Source organism: Phoxinus phoxinus, assembly GCF_949152265.1.
Source record: "Phoxinus phoxinus genome assembly, chromosome: 17".
NCBI classification, from domain to species: Eukaryota; Metazoa; Chordata; class Actinopteri; order Cypriniformes; family Leuciscidae; genus Phoxinus; species Phoxinus phoxinus.
The window spans coordinates 32,545,246-32,565,245 of record NC_136892.1 but is presented as its reverse complement, the minus strand read 5'-3'; the positions used below and the strand labels follow the sequence as shown (position 1 = coordinate 32,565,245).

The 20,000-nt window shown below is 38.1% G+C and overlaps 1 protein-coding gene and 1 long non-coding RNA gene across 14 annotated transcripts in view; one reads left to right on the top strand and one right to left on the bottom strand.

Moving 5' to 3' along the window:
- LOC306984809 overlaps positions 1 to 20,000 on the bottom strand; it is an 81,140-nt gene that overhangs the window by 18,469 nt on the left and 42,671 nt on the right. For 2 of the 7 annotated variants that reach the window (XR_013794635.1, XR_013794636.1), the window contains exons 4-5: positions 18,419 to 18,524; positions 17,690 to 17,727 (exon numbers count right to left, since the gene is read on the bottom strand). This is a non-coding gene — a long non-coding RNA (uncharacterized lncRNA). Of the gene's footprint in view, positions 1 to 17,689; positions 17,728 to 17,815; positions 18,525 to 20,000 lie in introns of those variants that run through there. The other 5 variants (XR_013794633.1, XR_013794634.1, XR_013794637.1 and 2 more) reach the window with 3 other exon arrangements.
- The window catches only part of wdr7 (WD repeat domain 7), a 125,155-nt gene that overhangs the window by 83,893 nt on the left and 21,262 nt on the right, over positions 1 to 20,000 (top strand). For all 7 annotated transcript variants that reach the window (XM_079586520.1, XM_079586519.1, XM_079586516.1 and 4 more), the window contains 2 exons: positions 8,174 to 8,398; positions 19,606 to 19,792. In XM_079586520.1, coding sequence (XP_079442646.1) covers positions 8,174 to 8,398; positions 19,606 to 19,792 — 412 coding nt within the window. The remainder of the gene's footprint in view (positions 1 to 8,173; positions 8,399 to 19,605; positions 19,793 to 20,000) is intronic.

The window sequence follows — 20,000 nt, the reverse complement described above, 5'->3', positions numbered from 1 at the left end:
TGTCATCCATCCTGACCACGGTTTGTTCTGCCGCTTATTGCATCCGACGTGAAATATTACAAAACCAGCCATTTTCTCCTATTATAATGGTCGACGTTAAAATGATGGCAATATCTTTTTAATAATATTATCGTGGGTTGTAAGCAGTGAACGGCCCGACTGATAAACACTGACAGATGACGATAATGACGCAGCTCTATTCAATAAAAACATCAACCAATAAAAACATCATTCAAAATTAAGGTTCACTCAACATTTGATCATCTGCGATCACTGAACCAGAGTGTTTTATTTGCAGTTTAAACTCTGATTGGATCAGAACTTGCCTATTAAAATAATAATTATTAAAAAAAAACATTATTCTGGAATAAAAAAAACTATGAAGTAATAATTTAATATCCAACAAAGTAATGGAATTGTAATATATTATATTATAATGTTATTTTCAATTATTATAAGTGTATTTTAATGGGTTCTGGTACCGTATAAGTAACAATTATAAAAATAAAAATAACATTTTAGAATAAAAAACTATAAAGTGATTATTTATTCTGGAATTCATTAACAAAAAATAATATAGTTGTATTATAATAAATAATTATATATTAAATTATATGAATTATAGTATATTAGTGTATTAAATTATTTCAAAACATATATTTTAATGATTCTGGAATTAGTAACTATGTTTTACTTCATTAAACATTACATTTATATTTTGAAACAATATAGTTATATGATAATACAATTAATAAAAAAGTATGAAACGTTATGATCTAAGATTTTATAATATAAAAAATATGTATTTTTATATTTTATATATATTTATTAAATTTATTTTTGTTTGTTTTTATTCTAAGAGTTTTTTAAAATGCTAAATTTTTTCTTATTACTTTATTAGTATTTGTCAACCGTGTGTGTGTGTGTGTGTGTGTGTGATTTGTGTGTGTATGCTTTAGTGGTGTGTTGTGTGTGTGTGTGTGTGTGTGTGTGTGTGTGTGTGTGTGTGTGTGTGTGTGTGTGTGTGTGTGTGTGTGTGTGTGTGTGTGTGTGTGTGTGTGAGATTTGTGTGTGTATGCTTTAGTGGTGTGTGTGTGTGTGTTGTGCGTCTGCTGTGTTCCTCATCACAGTTTGATTTGGTTTCACCTTGAATGCAGCACCGTGGTATTGATTGAGCTGAACTCACACACACACACACACACACACACACACACACACACACACACACACACACACACACACACACACACACACAGATCGACGCTGGCAGCCATGTTAGGTACCTGCAGACGGAAAGGCTGTTTCTTTTATTTCGCTTATACAATGAATGGCCTCTAAATACTGAGACACCAACTAGACATTTAAATGTCACTGTATTACATATAAAATATTAAAGCAAGTGTAATATATTTTAAAGAAAGCTTTAGCTAAATATAGTGAGTTTGTACGTTTGAAATGCACCTGTGATTCAAACACACACAGGCTTCAGACATGATGAAGATCCTGCAGATACAGACGCACGAGTTTCACACAAATACTTTTGAGGTGTGTGTGTGTGTGTGTGTGTCTATATGAAGACAGCTGCTATTAATATTACAGTGAGCAGTGTATGGAATACACACACACACACACACACACACAGGTGTTGTGCTGCTCCTCAGAGGATTATCAATATTTCAGTGTTTGTTTTGTTGTCATAGCTTTGATTTTATCTTTAATATTGCAGGTAAGAAGCACTCATATACTGATTAAACAAAGATGATCGTATCACATCAGATATCATACACACAACCTGAAGTGTGTGTGTGTGTGTGTGTGTGTGTGTGTGTGTGTGTGTGTGTGTGTGTGTGTGTGTGTGTGTGTGTGTTCCTGGTAAGATGTTCTCTAATAACTAAAGCATGGAAATGCTCTTAGATTGTGTTTGAGAGTTATTTCTCTTGGCAGTGAAACTATGACTCCAGTTATTGGCACATATTTCTGTTGCCACGTTTCATTCGCTTTGATGACGGTGAAATCAACACTTGCTGCAACACTCCTCGACTGCGTAATAGGGTTACAAACACAATAAATACACCAGTAAATATAGAGAATACATGGGGATGATACATTTAAAGTTTACAATTATAATAGTTACATGAGTTGAATAGAGAACGACGTCTCTAAACTGGACTAGATTTACATTTATATATTTATCAGATGCAACATATAAAAGAGGAACATCAAATATCAAAACAAACACTAAATTTAATAATTTAAATGTCTCGTTCATGTTGTAAGTTTGTCGGTGAATGTCTGTGTTTATGATCATGATGTGGACATTGTGAGAGATGCTGGTTTGATTCTGAGTGCTCAGAGGTCAGAGGTCAGCTGAGAGCCAATAGAAACAGGCCGAGGTCAAATTGAATCAGTCGAGATGTCATTAACAGAGCTAATCAGGATAGACCTTTTAGTGTGAGGCAGAAATAATTTAATAATACCATATTTTATTAGAAATAAACAGACAGAAATCCAGAGTAAGTTCGGTGGTTTGTTTATATATAAAATTAATTGTAAAAAAATGTTTTATAGTCTTTGTTCACTATGCATGTCACTATTATTAATATTTAATAACAGTTTGAAGTTGCAAGCAGGTCCACAAATGCACATTACGTGTATGTAGTTTATTAGCAACAATTAATTATTATATATACTGTAAGTACAAAAGTAACGGACCACTTTTTTTTTTTTCAGCACATTCGTTTTTATAAAATGTTTTTATATATATATATATTATTTCAGTTAATTTTACTTTATTTCAAGTTCTGGAAAAGCTTTATGTTTAAATTAACCATAATAACTCTGGATCTCATTCAGACAGTGTTGATATATTCATATTCATATTATAATCATATTCCTATCTACATGTTGAGAACGAAGTCTTCCGAAGTGAATTTTATCTGATAAAACCTAAAAAAAAATGTGTTTATTTAATAAAGAAGTAAATCACGTTCAGGTTTTCTTTTGGGGTTTGTGCATGCTTTACCTTTATCTGTCCATCTCTCTCTTTCTCTCTCTCTCTCTCTCTCTCTCTCTCTCTGTCACACACACACACACACTCACTCTTTCATTGTGTCTTTGTTTAGCGCAGTAAATCCACACACACATCTGAACTCAAAGAAATGGCAGAGAGCAAATGAGGATGAAACAATAATCCATCCTAGCAGTTTATGTGTGTTTTCATCAATGAACCGCTCTACATCGTCATTTATTGTGGCCTTAGAGGTGTGTGTGTGTGTGTGTGTGTGTGTGTGTGTGTGTGTGTGTGTGTGTGTGTGACTAATTGCACGTCCCGTGTTTGAGGGGCTCCTGCGGTACACACACGTTTGGTAACAAAAGAAGCCCCATCCGACCGCACCCCACACTTCCGCAAGCAAAGACCCCTCCGGGTCTCTTAATGACTGTGTGTGTGTGTGTGTGTGTGTGTCCTGAGCACGTGTCCCTCCAGCACAAGGCCCTGACCATGACCCTAACGCACACACACACCCCATTGTGCTTCATTCAGAGCACTTACAGGACGCAGGAACACAAAGCCGAAGCTGCAGCTTTAATTCAGGGCATTTTGTATGCAGGTGTCACTCTGGAAACTCACATATTTACAATAAATTCAGACATTTGCTACTGTGTAGTTTCATCTGACCGGAACAAAACAACATATGAAATATTAATTTCCTGGAAAATAATTTATTATATATATATATATATATATATATACACGGTATATATATATATATATTTAGGATTTACTTAAATTGATAATAAATGCTTATATGGATTATTTTTTATTTCCTGGGATTTATTATTTTATTTTACTAATTTCTTTAAATATTTATTTGTATACGAATTACAGTTTATTATTTTACATTAAAAAAAAGGTTCACTTAAATTGATAAGGATTTATATATTTTTTCTAAATCATTTAGATTTTCCGAAATGGGATTTAAGTTTCTTATTTTTGTTTAATGATTTACTTTAAGGATTTATTTAATTTTGTTTAATTTTATTATTTAATCATTTTACATTCTACTTATTATTTATATTTATAAGAATGACTTTTATTGGTTTATTTTAATTTACTTGATTTGTATTTCTGACAATTATTTTGTTTTATTTTATTCATTAATTTATAGTTTCTATTTGTTTTAGTTTAATTTATAATTTGCCACTGAACATTCTCAGAAATATGTGAGTAGGGCAGTGAATCTGAATCAGTTTTATGTTGTCTTCAATGAATCTGAATCCGTTTTATGTTGTCTTCAGTGAATCTGAATCAGTTTTATGTTGTCTTCAGTGAATCTGAATCAGTTTTATTTTGTCTTCAGTGAATCTGAATCAGTTTTATGTTGTCTTCAGTGAATCAGTGAATCAGTTTTATGTTGTCTTCAGTGAATCTGAATCAGTGTTATATTGTCTTCAGTGAATCTGAATCAGTTTTATGTTGTCTTCAGTGAATCTGAATCAGTTTTATGTTGTCTTCAGTGAATCTGAATCAGTTTTATGTTGTCTTCAGTGAATCTGAATCAATTTTATGTTGTCTTCAGTGAATCTGAATCAGATTTATGTTGTCTTCAGTGAATCTGAATCAGTTTTATGTTGTCTTCAGTGAATCTGAATCAGTTTTATGTTGTCTTCAGTGAATCTGAATCAGTGTTATGTTGTCTTCAGTGAATCTGAATCAGTTTTATGTTGTCTTCAGTGACTCTGAATCAGTGTTATGTTGTCTTCAGTGAATCTGAATCAGTGTTATGTTGTCTTCAGTGAATCAGTGAATCAGTTTTATGTTGTCTTCAGTGAATCTGAATCAGTGTTATGTTGTCTTCAGTGAATCTGAATCAGTTTTATGTTGTCTTCAGTGAATCTGAATCAGTTTTATGTTGTCTTCAGTGAATCTGAATCAATTTTATGTTGTCTTCAGTGAATCTGAATCAGATTTATGTTGTCTTCAGTGAATCTGAATCAGTTTTATGTTGTCTTCAGTGAATCTGAATCAGTTTTATGTTGTCTTCAGTGAATCTGAATCAGTTTTATGTTGTCTTCAGTGAATCTGAATCAGTTTTATGTTGTCTTCAGTGAATCTGAATCAGTTTTATGTTGTCTTCAGTGAATCTGAATCAGTTTTATGTTGTCTTCAGTGAATCTGAATCAGTTTTATGCTGTCTTCAGTGAATCTGAATCAGTTTTATGTTGTCTTCAGTGAATCTGAATCAGTTTTATGTTGTCTTCAGTGAATCTGAATCAGTTTTATGTAGTCTTCAGTGAATCTGAATCAGTTTTATGTAGTCTTCAGTGAATCTGAATCAGTTTTATGTTGTCTTCAGTGAATCTGAATCAGTTTTATGTTGTCTTCAGTGAATCTGAATCAGTTTTATGTTGTCTTCAGTGAATCTGAATCAGTTTTATGTTGTCTTCAGTGAATCTGAATCAGTTTTATGTTGTCTTCAGTGAATCTGAATCAGTGTTATGTTGTCTTCAGTGAATCTGAATCAGTTTTATGTTGTCTTCAGTGAATCTGAATCAGTTTTATGTTGTCTTCAGTGAATCTGAATCAGTTTTATGTTGTCTTCAGTGAATCAGTGAATCAGTGTTATGTTGTCTTCAGTGAATCTGAATCAGTTTTATGTTGTCTTCAGTGAATCTGAATCAGTTTTATGTTGTCTTCAGTGAATCTGAATCAGTTTTATGTTGTCTTCAGTGAATCTGAATCAGTTTTATGTTGTCTTCAGTGAATCTGAATCAGTTTTATGTTGTCTTCAGTGAATCTGAATCAGTGTTATGTTGTCTTCAGTGAATCAGTGAATCAGTTTTATGTTGTCTTCAATGAATCTGAATCCGTTTTATGTTGTCTTCAGTGAATCTGAATCCGTTTTATGTTGTCTTCAGTGAATCTGAATCAGTTTTATGTTGTCTTCAGTGAATCTGAATCAGTTTTATGTTGTCTTCAGTGAATCTGAATCAGTTTTATGTTGTCTTCAGTGAATCTGAATCAGTTTTATGTTGTCTTCAGTGAATCTGAATCAGTTTTATGTTGTCTTCAGTGAATCTGAATCAGTTTTATGTTGTCTTCAGTGAATCAGTGAATCAGTGTTATGTTGTCTTCAGTGAATCTGAATCAGTTTTATGTTGTCTTCAGTGAATCAGTGAATCAGTTTTATGTTGTCTTCAGTGAATCTGAATCAGTGTTATGTTGTCTTCAGTGAATCTGAATCAGTTTTATGTTGTCTTCAGTGAATCTGAATCAGTTTTATGTTGTCTTCAGTGAATCTGAATCAGTTTTATGTTGTCTTCAGTGAATCTGAATCAATTTTATGTTGTCTTCAGTGAATCTGAATCAGATTTATGTTGTCTTCAGTGAATCTGAATCAGTTTTATGTTGTCTTCAGTGAATCTGAATCAGTTTTATGTTGTATTCAGTGAATCTGAATCAGTGTTATGTTGTCTTCAGTGAATCTGAATCAGTTTTATGTTGTCTTCAGTGACTCTGAATCAGTGTTATGTTGTCTTCAGTGAATCTGAATCAGTGTTATGTTGTCTTCAGTGAATCAGTGAATCAGTTTTATGTTGTCTTCAGTGAATCTGAATCAGTGTTATGTTGTCTTCAGTGAATCTGAATCAGTTTTATGTTGTCTTCAGTGAATCTGAATCAGTTTTATGTTGTCTTCAGTGAATCTGAATCAATTTTATGTTGTCTTCAGTGAATCTGAATCAGATTTATGTTGTCTTCAGTGAATCTGAATCAGTTTTATGTTGTCTTCAGTGAATCTGAATCAGTTTTATGTTGTCTTCAGTGAATCTGAATCAGTTTTATGTTGTCTTCAGTGAATCTGAATCAGTTTTATGTTGTCTTCAGTGAATCTGAATCAGTTTTATGTTGTCTTCAGTGAATCTGAATCAGTTTTATGTTGTCTTCAGTGAATCTGAATCAGTTTTATGCTGTCTTCAGTGAATCTGAATCAGTTTTATGTTGTCTTCAGTGAATCTGAATCAGTTTTATGTTGTCTTCAGTGAATCTGAATCAGTTTTATGTAGTCTTCAGTGAATCTGAATCAGTTTTATGTTGTCTTCAGTGAATCTGAATCAGTTTTATGTTGTCTTCAGTGAATCTGAATCAGTTTTATGTTGTCTTCAGTGAATCTGAATCAGTTTTATGTTGTCTTCAGTGAATCTGAATCAGTTTTATGTTGTCTTCAGTGAATCTGAATCAGTGTTATGTTGTCTTCAGTGAATCTGAATCAGTTTTATGTTGTCTTCAGTGAATCTGAATCAGTTTTATGTTGTCTTCAGTGAATCTGAATCAGTTTTATGTTGTCTTCAGTGAATCAGTGAATCAGTGTTATGTTGTCTTCAGTGAATCTGAATCAGTTTTATGTTGTCTTCAGTGAATCTGAATCAGTTTTATGTTGTCTTCAGTGAATCTGAATCAGTTTTATGTTGTCTTCAGTGAATCTGAATCAGTTTTATGTTGTCTTCAGTGAATCTGAATCAGTTTTATGTTGTCTTCAGTGAATCAGTGAATCAGTGTTATGTTGTCTTCAGTGAATCTGAATCAGTTTTATGTTGTCTTTAGTGAATCTGAATCAGTTTTATGTTGTCTTCAGTGAATCAGTTTTATGTTGTCTTCAGTGAATCTGAATCAGTTTTATGTTGTCTTCAGTGAATCTGAATCAGTTTTATGTTGTCTTCAATGAATCTGAATCAGTTTTATGTTGTCTTCAGTGAATCTGAATCAGTTTTATGTTGTCTTCAGTGAATCTGAATCAGTTTTATGTAGTCTTCAGTGAATCTGATCAGTTTTATGTTGTCTTCAGTGAATCTGAATCAGTTTTATGTTGTCTTCAGTGAATCTGAATCAGTTTTATGTTGTCTTCAGTGAATCTGAATAAGTTTTATGTAGTCTTCAGTGAATCTGATCAGTTTTATGTAGTCTTCAGTGAATCTGAATAAGTTTTATGTTGTCTTCAGTGAATCTGAATCAGTTTTATGTTGTCTTCAGTGAATCTGAATCAGTTTTATTTTGTCTTCAGTGAATCTGAATCAGTTTTATGTTGTCTTCAGTGAATCTGAATCAGTTTTATGTTGTCTTCAGTGAATCTGAATCAGTTTTATGCTGTCTTAAGTGAATCTTTCCGTGTGTGTGCAGGTTGTCTGTATAACCTCCCGCCGAGTGCTAAGAGGATCAGTAACTCGTACGAGGAGCGCAGGAAACAGGCGACGGCTATCGTCCTGCTCGGCGTCATCGGGGCAGAGTTCGGCGCGGAGATCGAACCCCCCAAACTCCCGTCGCGAGCCCGAACCAGCACTCAAGCTCCCGAGGGCTTCGGTCTCACCAGCGGAGGATCCAACTATTCACTCGCCCGTCACACCTGTGAGTACACACACACACACACACACACACACACACACTCACTCACCAGCAGTCAAGCTCCCGAGGGCTTCGGTCTCACCAGCGGATGATCCAACTATTCACTCGCCCGTCACACCTGTGAGTACACACACACTCACACACTCACACACACACATACACTCACTCACCAGCAGTCAAGCTCCTGAGGGCTTCGGTCTCACCAGCGGATGATCCAACTATTCACTCGCCCGTCACACCTGTGAGTACACACACACTCACACTCACACACACACACACACACACACTCACACTCACACACACACACACTCACACTCGCCCGTCACACCTGTGAGTACACACACACTCACACTCACACACTCACACACACACATACACTCACTCACCAGCAGTCAAGCTCCTGAGGGCTTCGGTCTCACCAGCGGATGATCCAACTATTCACTCGCCCGTCACACCTGTGAGTACACACACACTCACACTCACACACAAACACACTCACACTCACACACACACACACTCACACTCGCCCGTCACACCTGTGAGTACACACACACTCACACTCACACACACACATACACTCACTCACCAGCAGTCAAGCTCCTGAGGGCTTCGGTCTCACCAGCGGAGGATCCAACTATTCACTCGCCCGTCACACCTGTGAGTACACACACACTCACACACACACACACACACACACACACACACACACACACACACACACATACACTCACTCACCAGCAGTCAAGCTCCCGAGGGCTTCGGTCTCACCAGCGGAGGATCCAACTATTCACTCGCCCGTCACACCTGTGAGTACACACACACTCACACTCACACACACACACACACACACACACACATACACTCACTCACCAGCAGTCAAGCTCCCGAGGGCTTCTGTCTCACCAACGGAGGATCCAACTATTCACTCGCCCGTCACATCTGTGAGTACACACACAGACACACACACACACACACACACTCGCCCGTCACACCTGTGAGTACACACACTACACACTTACTTAACGTTACCTAATGAGACTTAATTATAAAGCGCTAACAATGTTGTGTGTGATTCAGAGACGTCATTGGTACTGCTCTGATAGTCTAGCCCAGGCTCTCACACACACACACACACACACTCACACACTCACACACACACACACACACACTTCAGTCGGTTATGATGAGTGATAATGTGCTTTAATTGCAGTAGACAGACCCGAGGGCAGGATTAACTCTGCAAACTAACGAGGGTCTGATTTCTGCGTCTGTGTTCACAATAATCACACGCTCCTCAAAAACACACACACACACTCGAACGAGCGAGCGTCACACTCCTCTGCTGACTCGACTCTGTTTAACAGAGTGATTAACAGATCGCGTCCCTCAGGACTCCTGCACTACACACTTCATTACTGTAGAGTTGAACTTCGAGAGGGTTTAGTGCCCTGAGCTGGAATGATGATTATAGAGGTCAGTCAGAAAATAAAACACACACACACACACACACACACTCTTATATCTCACGGTTTCCTCTTTAGATGGAATTAGTTGCAGTTTTCATCAGTTGACAACACAATATTTTATCCTCAAATACAACAAACAAAGAAACTGTGGTTTGTTTTTTAGTTTGGTTTTTAACATCTCGATCAGTCCATCGTTTCTTGTCTAATATTTAATGTGTGTGTTGTGTATTTGTCTAGGAATGTATATATCACACACACACACACACAAACTCATATATAAACACACACACTGTATACACATACGTAGATATAAAATGTTGTTTTTGAGTTTGACACTTAAGTTTTACTTTGTTTTAATGCACCAGTTGTAGTTTAAAAAAAAATTGTAAACTCTTTACTCAAACTCAAACGTTTTACCTTTGCAACGTTTTTTGTTAACAGTAAAAATTTAGTTCGTTAAGTAATTAGTGTGCAGCTGATTTTAATGGTGCGTCCTGGGAAGCGATTGATTCATTGCACTGGAATATTTTTTGACAATCTCACTCTTGACCTCAGGAGTGGATTGAGACTCTCAGGAGTGGATTGAGAGAGAGTGTGTGTGTGTGTGTGTGTGTGTGTGTGTGTGTGTGTGTGTGTGTGTGTGTGTGTGTGTGTGTGTGTGTGTGTGTGTGTGTGTGTGTGTGTGTGTGTGTGTGTGTGTGTGTGTGTGTGTGTGTGTGTGTGTGTGTGTGTGTGTTTCTGCTTAACTTTGAATGAGATTTCAGTATTAGATTATAATATTGGTGCATTTTTATGCACTTAATTAAACTCAGTGTAAGTTAAAATAATGAGTGTTTTTATTAGCATTACAGTAAGAAGAATTTAGAGGTATTTTAATTGTTGTGAAAATAATTTCACAGTTATGAAATTAATTTCAATAATTTGCCGGTTATCAAAGTAATTTTTCAGTGTATATAAAATTTTAGATATTACAATATTGGCATATCCAAATATTTTGATTGCAAAATAACAAAAATAAATGGCAATAAATCAATATCCACCAATGTCTATATTGGTAAATTAAATGAAGAATATTAAAATTGTATGCAGCATTGCTGAAGTCAAGCACCTCGTATAGTAAACGCAGTAAGAGAAGCGAGCCCGGCACTGCAGTGACAGGAAGTGATGTCACATTAATGCAGTGTGTGTGTGTGTGTGTGTGTGTGTGTGTGTGTGTGTGTGTGTGTGTTGCTGTAAATCCAGTGTGCTGAAGGCATTCCCTGTTTAGACACCCTTTGTTTCTCTCTCTATCTCTCCATCTGCCTGCTCTCTTTCCAGCTCAACTCCATTGATTTTAACTTCACTTTCGATTTGACCGGAGAGACAGACGGAGAGAGAGAGAGAGAGAGAGAGAGAGAGAGACACACACACACAGAGAGAAAGAGAGAGAGAGAGGGCAGAGGGTCCTGCAGTAATAAGGCCACTGGAAATACAGGCTAAATATAATGGGACCAAAGTCTTATATGACTGTATGAGTCGTTTAATATCACTGTGTGTGTGTGTGTGTGTGTGTGTGTGTGTGTGTGTGTGTGTGTGTGTGTGTGTGTGTGTGTGTGTGTGTGTGTGTGTGTGTGTGTGTGTGTGTGTGTGTGACGGTTTCCAGTAAAACGCTTGTGAGTGTTAGAGCTAATGGCTAAAAGCTGTCTCTCTCTCTAATTAGCTTCCCGTGGCCCAGCCTCTAATGTGGCATGTTTATTGCTTTAACTAACCACTCATTAGCCCAGCTGATGTTTTGTCAATATTAATTCATCCATTTAAACCAAGTCAAGTCTTAAACAAAGATGTACGCTCTGAAAAATGGACTCGACCTGTTCGGGACGGCCCAAGCACTGAGACAGTAAATTTGCAGGTGATTTCCTCTCTTGGCTGCCTAACTTTCTTCCAGATGTGCAGTTAGATGTCTCCAAAACAGCCTTGCATCGTTTAATCTTGGATCTGACAAAGTGCCACACACTTAAAGGGCATATTGCAGGTTAGAGTACCCAGTGCGCCAATGTATAGAACAATAATGTAGGAACTAGATTTAAATATAAACATATACTTATAAAACGCTATTTAGGCTTCTGGAGTCATTTTTGTGAGAAATTTTTACTTCCGCATTTGAAAACCGCCAAACCGGAAGTGACGTAGCATGGGGAGAGCGGTCAAAGTAAACAATAGGAAAGCAATGGATCACAATGACAGTTCGGACGCTGAGGAAATTGTAGCCTAAATGTTTACTCGTATGACGGACCTCAGCCATATAATTATGAGCCTGATATGAAGCCAAGAGAGTAGACAGGCCAGGATTAGACAAAACAACGGTCAGAGGAGACACATTGAGCTGTGATGTGAGGAGAACAGGACAGGGTCGGGTCTCGGTGAGAGAACAGTGTTAGCTTATAACGTTAGATGTATTCACGTTAGCCGACGATATGTATAACACTATGCTCAGATCACAATATTGTAATTATGTGTCAGGCAATAGCAAAGCTAGTATTTAGACCCTTACCTGCATGTGTATGTCAGCCATTAGGAGACAGTTTCCAGAGAAAGAGGGACATTATAAAGGTTTTGAATGGCCCCACTTGGTGATAATGAATAAAAAAATTATCACAATCACAACTTTCTTACTGTATAAAAACTTTATATGTAGAAGCAGCCAACACAAACATTAAAATTCGGAGTACAGATTGAAAATGAACATAATATATTATAATAATAATAAGTGTCGGCTGCAGACTTGCAAGACATTACAAGTTTATGGAGGATACGTTAATGGATTAAATTAAGACAAGGCACATTTTGTAAAACAAATGTACAATAAGTGATCTCTGACGGATCCGTGAGCGTCATGTTTCCCACCGGTGGCCGACCCACATGCTGACGGCTGACCGGGCGACCCGATGAAGGAGCCGGGACAGTGTGCACATATCGCCGTCATCATATAACGTAACGTTAACTCATCATATCGCCGGGATTATAATCATGCAGTCAATAGTGAACGCCACACACTACCGCGTTTTTCGAAGCAGACGCAGAAGCGAAGGCCGTCTCTTACCCTGCACAAAACGCACACAAACACGGAAGAAAGCACCATCCTTTTTCTTGTTCGGAAACCTGTGGACTCGATGTTCTGACAGGCCATAATTCACAGTCATTTATCACGATAATTATTAATTGAAATACAATAACCACCGAAAACACACTGAATCACGACCGCTTCAACATAATACCAGCCTATTCTGCACTGAGCGAACGCAGCGCCGGCAAACGACTCCCCATTGTGACGTAATATGACGCGGTGGTGAAAAAAAAGCGCTTTTTCAACACGGTCAAGGAAACGGTCACGTTTTCTACTAAATTTGTGCCCTTATGTCTGGCAAAACAATTTTTAATCGTGCATTTACTCTTCATATGGTATTTTCATACAAGGTTATATATTAATTCTGAAAAAAAAAAAAACCTGCAATATGCCCTTTAAAGGGATAGGTCACCCAAAAATTTAAATTATAGGATGGATGCACTTTTATGATGATATATGCACTTTTATGATGATAGATGCACTTTTATGATGATAGATGCACTTTTATGATGGACAGAGGCACTTTTATGATGGACAGAGGCACTTTTATGATGGATAGATGCACTTTTATGATGGACAGATACACTTTTATGATGGATAGATGCACTTTTATGATGGACAGATACACTTTTATGATGGATAGATGCACTTTTATGATGGAGAGATGCACTTTTATGATGGACAGATGCACTTTTATGATGATAGATGCACTTTTATGATGGACAGAGGCACTTTTATGATGGACAGAGGCACTTTTATGATGGACAGATGCACTTTTATGATGGACAGATACACTTTTATGATGGATAGATGCACTTTTATGATGGACAGATGCACTTTTATGATGGAGAGATGCACTTTTATGATGGATAGATGCACTTTTATGATGGACAGATGCACTTTTATGATGGACAGATGCACTTTTATGATGGACAGATGCACTTTTATGATGGATAGATGCACTTTTATGATGGACAGAGGCACTTTTATGATGGACAGAGGCACTTTTATGATGGACAGATGCACTTTTATGATGGATAGATGCACTTTTATGATGGACAGAGGCACTTTTATGATGGATAGATGCACTTTTATGATGGACAGAGGCACTTTTATGATGGACAGAGGCACTTTTATGATAGATAGATGCACTTTTATTATAGACAGATGCACTTTTATTATAGACAGATGCACTTTTATGATGGACAGAGGCACTTATATGATGGATAGATGCACTTTTATGATAGACAGATGCACTTTTATGATGGACAGAGGCACTTTTATGATGGATAGATGCACTTTTGCACTTTTATGATGGATAGATGCACTTTTATGATGGATAGATGCACTTTTATGATGGATAGATGCACTTTTATGATAGATAGATGCACTTTTATGATGGATAGATGCACTTTTATGATGGATAGGGGCACTTTTATGATGGATAGATGCACTTTTATGATGGACAGATGCACTTTTATGATGATATATGCACTTTTATCATGGATAGATGCTCTTTTATGATGGATAGGGGCACTTATATGATGGATAGATGCACTTTTATGATGGATAGATGCACTTTTATGATGGATAGATGCACTTTTATGATGGATAGGAGCACTTATATGATGGATAGATGCACTTTTATGATGGACAGATGCACTTTTATGATGGACAGATGCACTTTTATGATGCATAGGGGCACTTTTATAATGGATAGATGCACTTTTATGATGGACAGATGCACTTTTATGATGCATAGGGGCACTTTTATGATGGATGGACAGATGCACTTTTATGATGGATAGATGCACTTTTATGATGGATAGGGGCACTTTTATGATGGATGGATGCACTTTTATGATGGACAGATGCACTTTTATGATGGATAGGGGCACTTTTATGATGGATAGATGCACTTTTATGATGGACAGATGCACTTTTATGATGGATAAACCAACTTTTATGGGCTTCAAATCTTCTCCAGCCATTCACTGCCATTATAAAGCTTAGAAGAGCAGGACATTTTTTAATATCTCCGATTGTATTCGTTTGAAAGAATAAAGTCATTTACACTTAGGATGGCTTCAGGGTGAGTAAATCATGGGCTAATTTTCATTTTTGGGTGAACTATCCCTTTAAACAGGAAGTGTAAAGTCGATTGAAAAAAAGAAAAAGTAGCACAACAGCCTTTGATCAATTTTTTAAAACATTAGGGACAAATTTCTGTGTAAATTATTCATTAATCATAAGTGATCGCATTGAAATGAATATGTGTTAATTTAAACGATGGTTTATGAATAAATTTCACGGAGAGTTTAATCAAGTAATCCTGACTAAAGCTCATCAGGAGATTTAATGATCTGAGTTTATTCCGAGAGTTTAAGAGCAGCGCTGAAGTCTTTGAGTGTTTAAGGTTAAACTCACACGTCTCTCCGCTGGATTTGTGCCGCAGTGTTGCAGAATCAAAGGCCGGATTAGTCCGAGTGCAGTGTGTGTTTAGTGTACAAACCGCACTGCTCTTAAAGCTCCCGCTCCGCTCGGGAACACAGAGAACAAAGAGCGGATCCCGGAGCGCTGGAGGAAGAGGTGTTGTGGTTCAGGGAACTGGGAGGTTTGATACGACTGGAGCGACAGGCGGGACGAGTCCGGTCACGAGGAGACACCCAGAGTTCAGATCTCTGTGTGTGTGTGTGTGTGTGCGCGTGTGTGTGGGTTTAGGGGTCGGGTTAGTGTAAGGGGACAGAATATACAGTTTGGACAGTATAAAAAAACATTACGCCTATGGAGAGTCCTCACAAAGTTACGCGAACCAGACGTGTGTGTGTGTTTGTGATTGTTGTTTTTGTGATTTATGAGGACAGAAATTTGTATAATGACACGTGTGTGTGTGTGTGTGTGTGTGTGTGTGTGTGTGTGTGTGTGTGTGTGTGTGTGTGTGTGTGTGTGTGTGTGTGTGTGATGGGTAGGTTTAGGAGACGGGTTAGTGTAGGGAAATAGAATATACAGTATCAAAATATGGAATATCCTCACAAGTATAGCTAAACAAGTGTGTGTGTGTGTGTGTGTGTGTGGAGGCTCATCGAGAGAACTATGTCCACCTGTTCTTCCCTCTATAAAGCTGAGGCTGTGTGTGTAGAGCTAGAGCTCGCTCTCGGTTGCTTTGTGTTTTATTTTGGCTTTTGTTTGAGCCTGTCATGACAAATGTGGGGGCTCGTCCGGGATATGAACCATACCCCTAGACCAGGGAACGCCGGCCCTGGAGAGACACTGTCCTACAGAGTTTAGCTCCAACCCTGAAAAAAACTCACCTGATTGTAGCCTTCATGATCCTAAAGACATTGATTAGCTGGTGCAGGTGTGTTTGATTAGGGTTGGAACTTAGGCTATGTTTACACGGAAACGATCTGAAGAGAAAACGCAAAAGTGGCGTTGCGTTATCACTTTTTATTCTGCGTTTAGACGAGCGTTATGGGGGGGGAATCTGCGTGCATATGGTGACGCAAAAGTGTGTGAGATTGGATGTAGTGTGCACTCCAGGCGGCTAGGTGGCGATGTGAAGCACTGAAAGTGAAAGAGACACTGACACAGTTCTTCATGTTTAATACGGTAAAGCTGCTGCTTTATCCCTCGCTGCTCTTCACGTGTCGCTCAAAAATTTATTTTTTGTCAATGAAATTAATGCTATATTTTAGTTTGATAATGTTTTGTTATTTTCCTGTACTGGCACATGCCTGTGACGTAAAGGCGTACGCAACGCCTTCACTGTCTAGCAGACTTTTGCCTTTTTACCGTTTTTACCCTTTAGACGGGAACGCGATGGTGGAGCGTTTTTAAGATTTCCACTCTGGAGGGTGGTTTCACTTTTTTGCGTTTTTAAGCCCCAAAAACGCTGTTGCCGTGTAAACGAAAGGCACATTCGATAAAATATTTTTACGCTTTCACCCGCGACCGTTCTTGTGTAAACAGGGCCTAAATTCAGCAGGACAGTGGCTCTCCAGGACCAACGTTCCCCACCCCTGCCCTAGACCAACTTCTGACACCATGTATACATAGCAGGGCTGGCAATAGATACTTTTTTTATTTTTTTATTCCGATAAATTGCACACTTGTTGTGAAATTAAGCATATACCATGTTTCTTGTTTAACATCATTTGCTATATCCAGCAAAGTAACCCAACCCGTCCTTCGGATGAGACGTTAAACCGAGGTCCTGACTCTCTGTGGTCATTAAAAATCCCAGGATGTCCATCGAAAAAGAGTAGGGGTGTAACTCCGGCATCCTGGCCAAATTTGCCCAGTGGCCTCTGTCCATCATGGCCTCCTAATCATCCTCCTATATATACTGATTGGCTTCATCACTGTCTCCTCTCCACCAGTAAGCTGGTGTGTGGTGGGCGTTCTGGCGCAATATGGCTGCCGTCGCATCATCCAAGTGGATGCTGCACATTGGTGGTGGTTGAGGAGATTCCCCCCTTCTATGTAAAGCGCTTTGAGTGTCCAGAAAGGCGCTATATAAATGTAATTATGTATGTGTGTGTGTGTGTGTGTGTGTGTGTGTGTGTGTGTGTGTGTGTGTGTGTGTGTATGTGTGTGTGTATCAGATTTAAGTGTTATTCTCACTAAACTATTTTCTGCAAGCTTTTTTCAAGGTAAATTTAGAGAGAGAAAAAAGGACTCTTAGAGACTCTATAAGGACACCAAATAACCAAATGATATAAGAAGGTAATATATTTCATAAATTTATGCACACCAAAGCACCCCTGAAAAAAAAAAACATAACAGAAAAAAAAACTTTTCAGAATTCACCAACAAAGAGCAAAGTCAAGTTGCAATACCTAACAGGTGGATTATTAAATTAATAATTTAAAACTGCAGTGAACCAAAGACAGTCTCAAAAACACGGTTTGAAATCGCTGGTGTTTCTGACGTCACACACTACCTTGTAACCAATCAGATCAACGTGTGATCGTCAACCAGTGGATCTCTGAGTGAGTGAGTGGAGGCGGGGCTCATTTGCATATTCATAGAACAGCGTATACTAAATGAGGCAAGGGTGTCGCGTTACATTCAAGATATTTTAAGGCTAAAGAATTTTAGCAAAGAAAATGAAAAAACATTTAAATAAGTAATTTTGATGATCAAAGATTAATTTTAAGGGATACAATGATTGACTACAGGGGGACATTAAATTAATTGAGCGTGTTAAGGAATTTTGCATTAATCACATGCGTTAACACATTAATGTTGACAGCCCTAATACATACATATGCATTTTTCCTCTAAAGCAGCAATACATGCAACACAAATTCTGAATTTTTGAAGTCGGAAACGCTTTAAGAAATCCAGCACACGTCTGAACACACACACACACACACACACACACACAGAGACAGATGAAGTTAGTATCTGCTGAAAGCTCTGGCTGGAATCTGTCTGCATTAATTACCTCACCTCATTGTTCTCCGGCGCTGTGGTAATTACCCGGCGACCTGTTGCCGAGGCCCGAGAGCAGCAAAGATAAATCCAGATAATCGTCTGTGATTATTAAGCAGTTGATCTATAACAAACAACATAAACATTGATCAGATCAGCTGATGTGCGACAGATTTAGTGTGTGTTCTCTCTCTCTCTCTCTTACACAAAACACAAGATAAATGTATTTAAATGAGTTTGCATGCAAAACACACTCTCTTTTTTCAAGGGGAAGAATAGTTTAACTTTATGCAAATGAGCAGTGATGCGAGGAGAAGCGTCTACTAGCGACATCAGTGACATCATAATAGCCATCAGTGTGAACGGCGCTTTAGTGTGTGTGTGTGTGTGTGTGTGTGTCAGGTCACTTGTAGTGACCTTTGCCCCCTCCCCCTCCCACACATTTTGACAGTTGCCATGGATACAGTATGTGTGGTTGTTGTAGACGCCTACGACCGAGTGAACAAACCCCTCATTAGAGCTCAACTGATGGACACACAAAACACAGCGTTCAACACCACACAATACACTAGCGCTTGGGGTCAGCACGATTTTTTATGTTTTTGAAAGAAGGCTGCTCACCAAGCTTACGTATATTTGTAAAAAAATCCAGTAAAATGTGAAATATTATTACAATTTAAAACCGTTTTCCATGTGAATATACAGTAAAGTGTAATTTATTCCTGTGATCAAATCATTACTCCAGTCTTCAGTGTCACATGATCCTTCACAAATCAGTATAATATGATGATCTGATGCTCATAAACATTTATGATTATTATCAATGCTGAAAACGGTTGATACATTTTATTTTTCAGGATTATTTGATGAACAGAAAGTTCAAAAGAACAGCATTTATTTGAAAAATAATCTTTTGTAACATTACAAATGTCTTTAATGTCACTTTTCATCAATTTAATGCGTCCTTGCTAAATAAAAGTATTAATTTGTACTTATTTTTTTAATCATACCGACCCCAAAAATGTGGAGTTATATAAATGTCCGCACTCATTAAGTGTCCTCGGGCTTTTGAAGCCCTCGGTGTGCACGTGAGAATATGTTGATGTGTGCCGTGACTGAGACTGCATGAGCTGAGCATCAATATGACCTGCAGACGTCTCCGGTCAATATGGATATTAATAACCTTGTTTCCGTCTCCCTCACAGGTAAAGCCTTGACGTTTCTCCTCCTGCAGCCGCCCAGTCCCAAACTGCCCCCCCACAGCACCATCCGCCGCACAGCGATCGATCTGATTGGCCGAGGGTTCACGGTGTGGGAGCCGTACATGGACGTGTCTGCGGTTCTCATGGGTTTGCTGGAGCTGTGTGCCGACGCCGAGAAGCAGCTGACCAAGTGAGACTCTCAGGAACACTCAGTACAGTAGAGCTTTCAGGCGCTAAACATGTTTATTACAGCAGTAAGCCGTGTGTACAGTGGATGTAGAACCGCTGAGGGCCGTTGTTAGGCACGACGCGCTGTCAGACCCCCTCAGCTGTTCTACATCCACTGTAAACACGGCTGCGCGGGGCTTATTGCTATTATAAAACAGTTACTCCATAAA